The 13,072-nt window shown below is 42.9% G+C and overlaps 1 protein-coding gene across 2 annotated transcripts in view; it reads right to left on the bottom strand.

Moving 5' to 3' along the window:
• Positions 1-719: 719 nt before the first annotated feature.
• Positions 720-13,072, bottom strand: part of LOC110523455 (solute carrier family 45 member 3) — a 41,431-nt gene continuing 29,078 nt past the window's right edge. For both annotated transcript variants that reach the window (XM_021602153.2, XM_021602160.2), the window contains exons 3-5: positions 9,145-9,978; positions 1,668-1,933; positions 720-1,337 (exon numbers count right to left, since the gene is read on the bottom strand). In XM_021602153.2, coding sequence (XP_021457828.2) covers positions 894-1,337; positions 1,668-1,933; positions 9,145-9,978 — 1,544 coding nt within the window. In that variant the 3' untranslated portion in view covers positions 720-893. The remainder of the gene's footprint in view (positions 1,338-1,667; positions 1,934-9,144; positions 9,979-13,072) is intronic.

The raw sequence follows: 13,072 nt of genomic DNA, 5'->3' as shown, positions 1-13,072 counted from the left end.
CAAACAAGTCCAATGGTCTCATTGGACTTATCACGTGTGTGATAACATGTATGTTTCGGTAAGCAATGCATAATCCACCCATTGTGACTGCAAGCACAACCTGGCTGAGAATAACAAACAGACAGAAATGCCCCTACATTAGCAGCATGGAGCTATGTGAGCCCAGATCCTTTCCCAAGCAGGTGATGGGCTCTCCAGATTGGGTATTTTTCTCTCTTGGCCAGTCTGCATGAGAAGTGGGCAATAATCTCCTGTTGACTTTGACTAAGGGCTGGATTCGATCCATATTGCAGAAGAATCGCGGAAGATCCACGTTATAGGCAATGTTCCCGCATTCCCGCGTACTGCATTCACGGTAAATGCTGCCGGCTTATTCTGAAATGACATTTACATTTTAACACAGATCTTCCACAGTACGGACTAAATCCAGCCCTAACAGCAGACTGTTTTAAATATATAGCATTGACAAACTCCTCACATAGATGAGAGTGAAATGGTAATAAATCTGTATTCCAGTTGTCTAAGGGCCGATGGAGTCCGCTCATGCTGTGAAGCTAGCTGTACCTGAGGAGAAGGAGAAATGACCCTTCTGAGAGGCCATCTACGTGTCTGAGAGGAACAAGGTGAGAGACACTCTAAATACACAGACACAGTCTCTCTCTTGTAGACACAGTAACTAGCTGCAGTAAATTCTGAAGGGAACAATTGTCATGGGTATACATTTTCCTTTCATTCCTGCCGCACACATACACACAAACGTATAAACGGGCTGCCTCATTGCAATCCATTGGTAATGCCATGGCAACGGTCAGCGAAGACACTGGAGCGTTGCAAGCGCAGGGAGTGGTAGTGCAGCCAGGGGTGCATTCCTTCACTCTTGGTTCCTGGTTCTTTCAGCTCTTGAGGTCCTTTTGGTCAAAGATGATGTGGTTGGCCAGATAGATGGCGATGATGCCAAAGATGGCGGAGGAGGCCATATAGGCAGTGACAGACTTTGTGAACTGAACGATCATGCCCATGAAGAGAGTGGGAAAGACCTGAGAGAGGAGGAAGGTGCTATCCAGGATGGCAAAGTCCAACCCTACGCCGCGCTTCTCGTAGCCCTCTGGCTCATCCTGCTCGGGGCCCGTGGCTTTGTGGGACGACCCATTCTGGCCGTGGGGAGGGGGGTAGTAGTCTGAACCGTCTTGGCTGAAGAAGGCATGCCCGTTGTTGCCCCCCAGTTTGTGGGCCAGTCCCCCCTCCTCAGCCACGGGTGTCAAATGCGTGATCGAGTCCTGCATGATCACAATCCCGTACTTAAGCAAGTTTTTTGTTTTCTTTTTTGGCATGTAAACCTGAAATGCAAAGAGAGAGAAGTAAATTCAATACACAGTCTAGGGTTAGGCAGTGTGTGCAAGGGAGTTTGTTTGTGTAGGGCTGGACTGGGTATGTGTACGGAGGGAGGGAGAAAAATGATATGACTATGACCACGATGTGAGCGTTTGTTTGTATTGGAACATACATGGCTGTTTACTCAGCCCTGATAAATGGCTGTTGACTCCTACGGCATCTAAAGGAGTCAACAGAATTGTATCACAGTTAAAATATGATTTCATATGTACACTACGCTCAGGAAGTACAGGGACCACAGAGTACTGTATGTATGTGTGCCTTTCTGTCCTTACCTCCATTTCCTTGTGGTAGTGGCAGGTGAGGGTGTACGGCAGCGTCTGCAGCGTGGCATAGGCAAAGCCGGTCAGAGCCGACATCACGGTGACCAGGACCACACTCTTGGACATACAGATGACCAGGGCAGAGATGGTGAAGCTCACCATGCTGCTCAGGTAGACCCGGCGCGAGCCAAAATGGCGGACCAGTCGGCTCATGAGCAGGGAGAAGACAGTAGAGGTAGCACACTGCAGGAACAGGCCCAGGCTGCCCATACGGATGCCTGCAAGACAGGATTGAAGTTGTGGTAACAAATTAAGACACAAGATTATGTAATATCAATTATGTCCCTAACATTTATGGGTACAATAATTCTACATGATTATAATTCTAGTTAGTTAACTAGCTAATCGTCCTAGATTCATGCATAGACAAACAGACACAACCAAAGAACAAGGTCCCACATACGGTACTATAACACCACAACAGGTTGTGGTTGCAAATGCAAAATACGACCAGTAACCTCATCCGGACACTTACTATTAAAAAATACCCCTGTAGGGGTATTTATGATTTCAGTTATTAGTGGGGGGTGTTCCATTTCACAGTCTCAACAACACATAATACTTGAATCATGTTTAAAGATACAGAACTCTTCACCATATATTAACCTAAAACTGCTTTTACTGTGGCGCATGAATGGACCTTTATGTGTTTTAAATTCTCGGTTTGCTCATGCCAGTACTCGATACCATCTACTGCATCTTGCCTATGCCGTTCTGTACCATAACTCATTCATATATCTTTATGTACATATTCTTTATCCCTTTACACTTGTGTGTATAAGATAGTAGTTGTGGAGTTGTTAGGTGAGATTACTCGTTGGTTATTACTGCATTGTCGGAACTAGAAGCACAAGCATTTCGCTACACTCGCATTAACATCTGCTAACCATGTGTATGTGACAAATAAAATTTGATTTGATCAACACACGGAACAGATCAGAGCCCTAATCTACGAATCAGGGTTGAGGAGTTAGTTAACTTTGGTCAACTCTGAGTTCAACTTGGGATAACCTGTCCCACGAAAGTGTCTCAACTTTTAGCCAGGTTAATGTCTATGACAACGAATCCTTCAGAACTAACCTGCGCCGATGCATAAATATCATACCCCCCTCCCCCCAAAAATGCTAGCCTCCCCTGTTATAGTAATGGTGAGAGGTTGTCTTGGGGGTATGATATTTGTGTGTCTGTAACTTTCTCACTCAACATTATTCACGATTCATTCAGGACTATCTGTAATCATGGTAGCATCCACATTAATGTATAAGTGTTTAGAAACATATTCTCTTCTTATTTACAATAACAGTGACTCCATTAGTTTCTATTGGGCACAAAATAATCTGAAACACACACACACACACAAAAAAGCTAATGCATCCAGTCACAAGCTTAATGTAGTCATTGTGTACTAGGAATATGGAACCTATATGAAACTTTTATTACTTTATACACATAAGTACATTTTGACCAATACTTTTGGTTCCCTAAAATGGAGGGTCTATGTACAAAAAGTGCTGGAATTAAAGCTGTCGGTCTGCACTTTAACCTCATAGTCATGTATAATTTCAAATCCAAAGTGCTGGAGTACAGAGCCAAAACAACAAAAATGTGTGTACTTTTGGAGCTTGCTTTGTATTATAAATTGGGTGGTTCGAGCGCTGAATGCTGATTGGCTGACAGCCGTGGTATATCAGACTGTATACCACAGGTATGACAAAACATTTATTTTTACTGCTCTAATTACGTTGGTAACTAGTTTATAAGAGCAATAAGCCAATTTAGGGGTTTGTGGTATATGGCCAATAAACCATGACTAAAAATCGAAAGTTCAAAGCATTTTAAACTTGTTACATAAACATGTTTCACTAAATAACATATGCCTACTCTGGTCTTGGCACTTGCTCTCTAGCCAACAGCTCACAGATACAGTGCAGGTAGTCCGTGCGGGTACGCTAGTCTACTTGATGAGATTATTCTGGATATTATTCTGGATATTTTTATTTGTCAAACGGCAGTCAATCATTGATCATCATGTCACCAGAATAAGACCGTAGATATTTATTGGAAAGCAGCATCAAGGTCATCACCGTTCCCTTTCACCACCCTGAGAAATCCATCAGAATTGATTTAAATCTGTAGCCTAATAATGTTGAATGAACAAATGATCTGTTGGCATCTATAACATTTTACAGAGACTTCCTGTTTCCATCACAGCTGTCTTGTATTTTTATTTTACGGTATGACTTTACCCGCATAAAAGCTGTGGATGAAATGTGGTTACTGGCGGTGGCTCCCGATAGTGGTTAATATTTAACATGATACAAATTGTAAGATAGAACTGAGAAAAGCCCAGGCATATAATTAAACATTCTAAAGCACATAAATCAACTCGGCAGGTTTGGCACTACAGAAGTCTATAGCTTGGGTCTCCAAATTTCATCCCGGCAAATTATGAGGGCATACAATTACAATTCTGAACAATGGCACAGCTATTTATAGCTTACTTCACTGTGGAGTAGAGGCCATAATACATGACCTGTTGATGTGATTTTCAGTTTGCTTCCATATGACTGGTTTCACCTTCGTTCTCAGGGATCATAAGGAAAAATATTCTAAAACAATTGCTAAGTGTAATTACAATCCCTTTCTCCAAACAGATTACTAATTTACCTAGCTCTTATCAATAGCTGACACTGGTGGAGGCTCTTCAGAGGAGGAAGGGGAGGACCATCCTTCTCATTGAATTTCATAAAAATAAAATGTTTAAAACATTTTAAAATATACTTTTTAGATACAACTATACTAAATATATTCACGTTACCAAATAATTTATTAAAACACACCGCTTTGCAATGAAGGTCTACGAAGTAGCCTCAACAGCACCATGTAAGATAGCACCATGGTGTAGCCGGAGGACAGCTAGCTTCGGTCCTCCTCTTGGTATATTGATTTCAATACAGGAGGATTTTGGTCCCTTACTGGATCTCACCCCCTTCCAAAGACTTACACAGTAATTATGACAACTTCCGGAGGACGTCCTCCAACCTATCGGAACTCTTGGAGCATGAACTGACATGTTGTTAGAGAATTAATATATTACTGAAAGCATTAGCTACAGCTAAAATGTGGTGAGTAGTTGACTCAAAGAGAGAGAAAGACAAAAGTTGAACAGGTTATGACTATCCAACACAACACTGGAACTCTTCCAAGTCAAGGGGACTTTTGGTTTTATACATTTATTTCAACCAGGGCCTGACGGTGAACTGCTAAATTGCTTACTGACTATACACTAATGTTACTGCATGATTGTATTAGATACGTTGACTAGGAAATTACTATAGCTAATATGGGGACAACGATGTAGTCTGTGTGCAGCGGGTTTGATATGGTTTGGCTTAGACAGGTTTTTTCACCTGGTCACATACAGCTGATGTGTAGTGCATTGAAGTCCACAAACGAAGGGAAAAGGTGAGAGCTGGAGAGGGCATAGATGCGAGAAGGAATACAATGTGGCTGCTAAGAAGGCGAACTGTGTTTGCGCGTGATCAGAGGTGTATTCATTCCGCCGATTCTGTGCAAAAACATTTCTTGAACGGAAGCAAACGAAACGGGGATAAAATATACCTGAATTTGTACAATAGAAACTCTTGTTTGCAACTGTTGAACTAATGATTACACCCTATATCAGAGAGATGCAGGCAAGAGTGTGCAAGGCAGTATTGAATGTGTCACTTCACTCGATATGTATGCACCTACGTTGTAAACTTTATTTTAAAGGCTAGGTTGTAGCAACATCATGATGGGTATAGGGAAAATTTGAGTATCATGTAGTAGCCTAAACATATGGCTGATACTGGCATTTGCCCGTGCTTAAATTAATAGTCAGAATATGCGTAGAGACATCTCTGCATGGTCTGGTGAAGTGTAATTATGAGAAAATTTACAAGGAGGTTGAACGAGATTTAACAGTTTGGGAGAAGTTGCCTGCTTCTTTACAAATTAGGATCGCTTCCATAAAGATGAATGTGTTGCCACGTATTAGTTTCCTGAGCATGATGATCCCACTCCCTCCACCTGTAGGCTATTGGGGAATGATTGATAAACATATACATACATATCTTTGGAATGGCAAACATCCAAAAATTAGGTTTGAGGTGTTACAACGGCAGAAGTGTAATCGGTGGACTTGCATTAGCAAATGTGTGTATTTACCACCAATCTTGATCAGCCTACATCAGTCTCTTGGAGAACTATTGAGGAAGAACTTGTTTCCCCTACTAGATTGCAGGATGTGTTATTGTCTGGCATATCTAATAGGAAATGCATGCTGTATTTTGGTCCTGTCATTTCAAACACAATAGAGAATTTTTAGGAAGGTTGAGAAGTGTGTAGGTGTTTCCTGCAAATGGCACCTCCAAACCCCTCTATGGCATAACAAGGCTATCACTTCCAGGAATAAACCGTCAGAGTCTAGAGCATAGCCTGCAAAAGGGGTCAATAATCTAGGGGATATATTTGGATTTATTTGATTTATTTAACTAGGCAACTCAAAGGGTCTTCTTTGTTTTCAGGAACTTTGTCTTCGTTTTGATTTGCAAGGGTCGTCATTCGTTCTATATTCTTAAGACTACAGTCAGCGCTATGTGCCTGTGGGGTTCCATGGGGTGTGGGGAAGGCACCCGGTGATAGAGTGGATTTTTACATTCCAGTCCAGAGGTTTTGTGTCTGCTATTTCTTCTCATCTTACAACGATTAAAGCAGAAAGATCTCTCAACGGTTAAAGCATGGGTAGATGATTTGGCTGTCGATGATGAGGCTATTGATTGGGAGAATGTCTGGGAGAATATATTTCACTCATCAAAGAACCCAAACCAGCAATTCATTCATTTGAAACTTTGTCATAGATCGTACTGGACACCACTTGTAAGATTTCATGCAAAACAGACCCATTCTATGACCTATGTAACCTCAATACACTTGGTACATACAAACATATGATATGGGATTGTCCTGAGGTTTATGAGTTTGAGGAAAGTGTCGTATATCCTCTCTGACATGGTTGATAAAACTGTACCCCTTGAACCAATTACGCTGTTGCTTAACGATGACACAGGTATGCAGCTGAATGAGAAACTGCTAAAAGTTTGGCTGGCTGGGTTGACTGCTGCCAAAAAACATGTTCAGCGCTAGTTGTCACCACATGACCTTAATATAAGGATTTTTTATTTGTACCTTTATTTAACTAGGCAAGTCAGTTAAGAACAAATTCTTATTTTCAATGACGGCCTAGTGGGTTAAACGGCCTGTTCAGGGGCAGAACGACAAATTTGTCCTTGTCAGCTCGGGGATTTGAACTTGAACTAACTAACCTTTCGGTTAGATTTGAACTAACCTTTCGGTTACTAGTCCAACGCTCTATCCACTCGTCCACCCTGCCGCCCCGGCATACTTTCAGGACGTAATTATGTTGGAGTTATCCACTGCTTGTATGAATAAAGCCAGTCCTAGCACTCTGGAAACATGCGAAGCAGCCGACTCAGAAATCTCTAAACTGTTGGATGTGATGTAAAATTCTTACTTGATGGTGTTGTATTAGCAAATTGACTTTGCTGTGTATATTCTAGTGTAGTGCGTGTTGTTTATTTACATTTTTAACAATATATTTATATAAAAAAATTGTCAAAATTGTCATTTTAGTTTTATGGTTGGATTGCCCTTGTGACCCAATAAAAAACAATTGTTCACAGAAAATAATTTGCGTAGAGAGAAAAGTGCATAAAAAGGGAATTAAGTTTAATTTATGCACACATAACTCAAGGTTTGAATTTCCCCCTAAGTGCATAGGACACAGGTTCAGCAACATGCCAGCTAAAATTACATGGGGAAAGGATGTGGATGGACTAGCTGTTTGAAAGCAAAGGACCATGCCCACATTACAAACACTGCATGAGATAGTGGACTAGCTTTAACCAGCATTGGAAGTTCAGGGTATACAATCACATTTGCACTGAGGATAAACCACATTGCGGTAAAAAAGGTAATCTCAATTATGGGGTGTTGTAGTAAATACTGTGTTGTGGCTGCTCTGTGTGATGTATTGTTGTCTCTACCTTCTTGCCCTTTGTGCTGTTGTCTGTGCCCAATAATGTTTGTAGCCTGTTTTGTGCTGCTACCTTGTTGTGCTGCTGCCATGTTGTGTTGCTACCATATTGTTGTCATGTTGTGTTGCTACCATGCTGTGTTGTCATGTGTTGCTGCCATGCTATGTTGTCATCTTAGATCTCTCTTTATGCAGTGTTGTCTCTCTTGTCTTGATGTGTGTTTTGTCCTATATTTTTATTTACTTTATTTATATTTTTAATCCCAGACCCCGCCCCCGCAGGAGGCCTTTTGGTAGGCCGTCATTGTAAATAAGAATTTGTTCTTAACTGACTTGCCTAGTTAAATAAAAGTTGAAATACAATAAATACAATTAAAATAACTTAAATGAATATGTCAGGCTTCAGACTTTTGTGCTTGGCCTCTGCCCTGCACCTGAATGAACATGCTCTTTGTACACGGATTGTTTGACATTAATGCACTGTGAGTGTGACATTCCTCCTTGTCCTGCAGGCATGGGAGGGAGGGATGGAGGGATGAGGGTGGGGGAGAAGCAGGAAGCCTTGCAGAGCTCCACTACAGACCTGGGAAACTTCTCAGTGTGGGAGAAGAAGGTTTCTTTTTGTCCCTCTCACCATTCATTTTTCTCTCACTTTGTCTCTCTTATCTCTGTTTTTCTGCTGTGAGTCTGGGGTATTATGTCAGTCAGATTCAACGCAGTTTGAAGTTTGAAGGTCTTCTTTTACACTGATCATCTTCTCCTCATCCAATAAAGCAATGCAATATTCTAGGGGATTAGGAGCCAGACACTTAATGACTCTTAATGCACACTTTATTACCAGGGAGAAAGGTACAGTGACTGGAAACTCTAGGTAATATTATGGCAACACCGAAGCTTGCTCCTCTGCCTGACTACCTCCCACCTGTGCCATTGGAATGTGCATGCATCCGGCCCAGCTGTGGCGGAGGGAGCTGTCCAAGCCAGCAAAGCAGCTGAGTGGCCAGGTGGTGGTGGTGAAGGTGCGGACTGAGGACAGGAGTGGCAGGGTGAACTGGACTGGGGCTGTCTGCACTTTGAGGCCCCACTAGTAGGTTGGGGGAGGATTCTAACTTTCCCTATACAAAATCACTCTATTGGACGTGGCCGTTTGAGAACTTTGGGTTCTCTGATTGTGAATACATCAAAGATCAAGGATATAATGAAGCAGAGCTTTCCCAGCCAAAGTATGTATGTGATAATATCAAATATTGTCTACATGAGAGATGAAGAGGCAATCCGCCAAAGTAAGTGATAGATCACACAGTATATCCACAGAGAAGAAAGACAACTCACCGTCGTCGTAGCGCTGCCTGGAGGCGGTTCCGGGAGCGGCACTGGGCACGCCCTCGTACAGCCCCTCCCCCACAAAGTCTGTGTAGAAGAGCATAAAGGACATGACGGCCATCCAGCTGCAGAGCTGGGCCACGCACAGCTGCCTCATTACCTGGGGCACGTGGCAGTAGCTGCGGTAGATGGCTGGCGTCATGGACCAGAACGTCCTCAGCAGGCACAGCAGCGGCCCCGACTTGAGCAGCCGCAATTTGCATTTGAGCAGGTAGCAGCAGGAGCGTGGAATGCCGCAGCGGCCCGCCTCCAGGAGAGGAGCTGGCTCCAGGGCCGCCACACCAGCACACGGTGGCTCCTCCGACACCTTCATGGTGATCAGCACGCTGATCACGAAGATGAGGATGAGCATGAAGAAGAGGCACTCTGCCTGGCCGCCCAGGTAGACGGACAGCAGGCCCCGGCTCCAGTCCAGCGCAGGCAGCAGGTAGCCCACACAGCCCCCGAGGCTAACCATAAAGGAGAACATGGCGAAGGCCTGGTTGCAGTCCTCCTCGTCGCGGTACAGGTCCGAGAGGAGCGCCTCTAGAGGCGTGAAGCACACCTGGCCACAGAAGTCAAGCAGGCCCACACCGAGGATGAGGAAGGCCACTTCTAGGGTGCGTCCGCCCCAGGTGAAGTAGGCAGCCAGCAGGTCGGCATGGGGGATGATGAGGAGGGCTAGGAGGACACCCAGGGACAGCAGCCAGATGAAGGGCCGACGGCGGCCATAGCTGCTGTTGCAGTGGTCACTGGCTGAGCCAATCACAGGGATGAAGATGAGACCTAACACTGGGCCGATACCTGGGGGAGGAGAAAGAGAGAGAGAGAGAGAGGAGGGCATCAGTGATGTTGATTCATTGGTTGTCAGTTACAAAGTCAAAGGGTTTCTAGGTTGGTGTGTAAAACCAGTTAGTTTAGTTATCAGTATCAAAGCAATAGTCACAAACACATTAAATAGTTAAATAGGTAAACACTGATTGAAATTCCCTTCAAGAACAATTGCGTATAAGCCAACATAATAGTTATTGGATTTGAGTTTTTCCACAACATTTCCCTGTGAACTCTAATCCAACAAATGTCCTGGCTGCATCTGATGTTGTCTGGTATCTTCCAGTTTACTACCTTCCCCATGCTGATAGGGCTTGGAGGCAGGATCTCCGGGGGTCTGTGGCCCACTGGCCCCATCACTGTTCCATCCATCTCTCTGAGTGCTAGTGAAGGCTGCCTACAGATGGTTCTGTGCCCCAAGCTAACCCACCATAAGCCTCCCTCTCTTCCCCACTGCTGGATTGGGCTAATTAAAACACCCCATGACAAAGGATGCTTGTGGAGCAACCCAACTTACATTCAACTTACATTCCCCACAATGGCCAGATGTATGCCTCTGGTTTCACAATAGGAGCATGCATAGGAGGCTTGTTTTGAAAACATGGTTTAAAATTCCATAGAGATGAAAAATATGACATTAATTGGATCCACATGAGGGATGCCATGAGGGTCATTCTGATCAAATATGTGTGTAGACTGGAGTACTGTATGAATAGGTACATTCCATTTTTCCATTCCCAGACAATGACCTTTTATGTAAGGGATAATCAACGATCTATGGAAAATAATGAACGACGTGGAAGGTGTGTTCCATGATGTGCTAGCCGAGTGGAACTAACCTTCCACGGAGTTGCATTATTTCCCAGAGTTGATTATCCCTTTTATACCAAGGCTATAATTGAACACATTTGACGCTAGAAATGTGTTCATTTGCAAGAAGGTATGTGCTCAACCTCCATTGAAGTAGCTAGCAAGTTTACTAGATAGCTACATTTGAAGTCGGAAGTTTACATACACCTTAGCCAAATACATTTAAACTCAGTTTTTCACAATTCCTGACATTTAATCCTAGTAAAAATTCCTTGTCTTAGGTCAGTGCGGTATGACGGCTGCATGGTCCCATGGTGTTTATACTTGCGTACTATTGTTTGTACAGATGAACGTGGTACCTTCAGGCGTTTGGAAATTGCTCCCAAGGATGAACTAGACTTGTGGAGTTCTACCATTTTTTTTCCTGAGGTCTGGGCTGATTTCCCCATGATGTCAAGAAAAGCGGGACTGAGTTTGAAGATGGGCCTTGAAATACATCCACAGGTACACCTCCAATTGACTCAAATTATGTCAATTAGCCTTTCAGAAGCTTCTAAAGCCATGACATCATTTTCTGGAATTTTCTTGTAAACTTCTGACCCACTGGAATTGTGATACAGTGAATTTTAAGTGAAATAATCTGCCTGTAAACAATTGATGGAAAAATTACTTGTGTCATGCACAAAGTACATGTCCTAACCAACTTGACAGAACTATAGTTTGTTAACAAGAAATGTGTGGAGTGGTTGAAAAACGAGTTTTAATGACTCCAACCTAATTATATTTAAACTTCCAACTTCAACTGTACAGTAGCTGCCTTTGTAACCAAACAAACAGACTTGCTTGTTTAGCTAACCAAACCATCAGTCCTAGCTTGCTATTGTGAAAATCAAATTAAATAATGCCAATGTTTTCAATTAGATTTTTTTTATTTCAAAAGCAGCTCAAACATAGAACATGTAAGATGAAACTATATGGTGCGTTATAGGGAATTATACAACGGGTGGGTCTAATCTTGAATGCTGATTGGTTAAAACTGCACTCCAGATGGTGTCTATTCCACAAGTTAACCACCAGCTAAATCTATGAGTTAAAATTTACTCTGTTCCATCTGACTGCACAAACCACTGTCTCATCAGCCTAACCAGGCAATTTATAAACTTAATCTCCACAAAGCATCAAGATTATATCTCACATTTCTTTTAGGCTAACATTTAGTTTTCAACAGGGGAGATTTGTATAAACCTTGCTATCTGTCTCTCCAACATTTGCAACCTTGTTTCAATATTCAAATTCGATCTCCAACGGTCACATGGAAATTAACATGTCGGGAGGCAGCTTTTCTTAGCCTGTCCAAATCGTGAATTAGCATTATTTTTATGGATATATACAAAGAAAAATCTATGGAAAACTGGTAAAAAAGAAACGAAGTGCAGCTAGTTTGCAGTCTTTCCAGCTTCAGTTTGAAGTGATTGTGTTAGCGGTGTTGTTGGCTAGCTCCTCTGAACAATGTCCTGACGAGAGAGAACATGTTCTATGCCAGGCAAAATCGTGCATCATTCGCTCATTGTTATGGATGTATCCAAATAAATAGCACTAGAAAACAGCTTAAACAAATGCAGCTACTTTGTTGTTATTCTGGCTCACTGTTTGACGTGACTGTAAGTTGCTGGTGAGTCTCTGATCCACCTCTACGCAGATGACACCATTCTGTATACTTCTGGCCCTTCTTTGGACACTGTATTATCTAACCTCCAGGCAAGCTTCAATGCCATACAACTCTCCTTCCGTGGCCTCCAATTGCTCTTAAATAAAAGTCTAACTAAATGCATGCTCTTCAACCGATCGCTGCCTGCACCTGCCCGCCTGTCCAACATCACTACTCTGGACGGCTCTGACTTAGAATACGTGGACAACTATAAATACCTAGGTGTCTGGTTAGACTGTAAACTCTCCTTCCAGACCCACATCAAACATCTCCAATCCAAAGTTAAATCTAGAATTGGCTTCCTATTTCGCAACAAAGCATCCTTCACTCATGCTGCCAAACATACCCTTGTAAAACTGACCATCCTACCAATCCTCGACTTCGGCAATGTCATTTACAAAATAGCCTCCAATACCCTACTCAACAAATTGGATGCAGTCTATTACAGTGCCATCCGTTTTGTCACCAAAGCCCCATATACTACCCACCATTGCGACCTGTACGCTCTCGTTGGCTGGCCCTCGCTTCATTCTCCTCATCAAACCCACT

Source organism: Oncorhynchus mykiss, chromosome 1 (assembly GCF_013265735.2).
Source record: "Oncorhynchus mykiss isolate Arlee chromosome 1, USDA_OmykA_1.1, whole genome shotgun sequence".
Taxonomy (NCBI): Eukaryota; Metazoa; Chordata; class Actinopteri; order Salmoniformes; family Salmonidae; genus Oncorhynchus; species Oncorhynchus mykiss.
The sequence above is the reverse complement of the archived record's forward strand: the minus strand, read 5'-3'. Positions and strand labels throughout refer to the sequence as shown.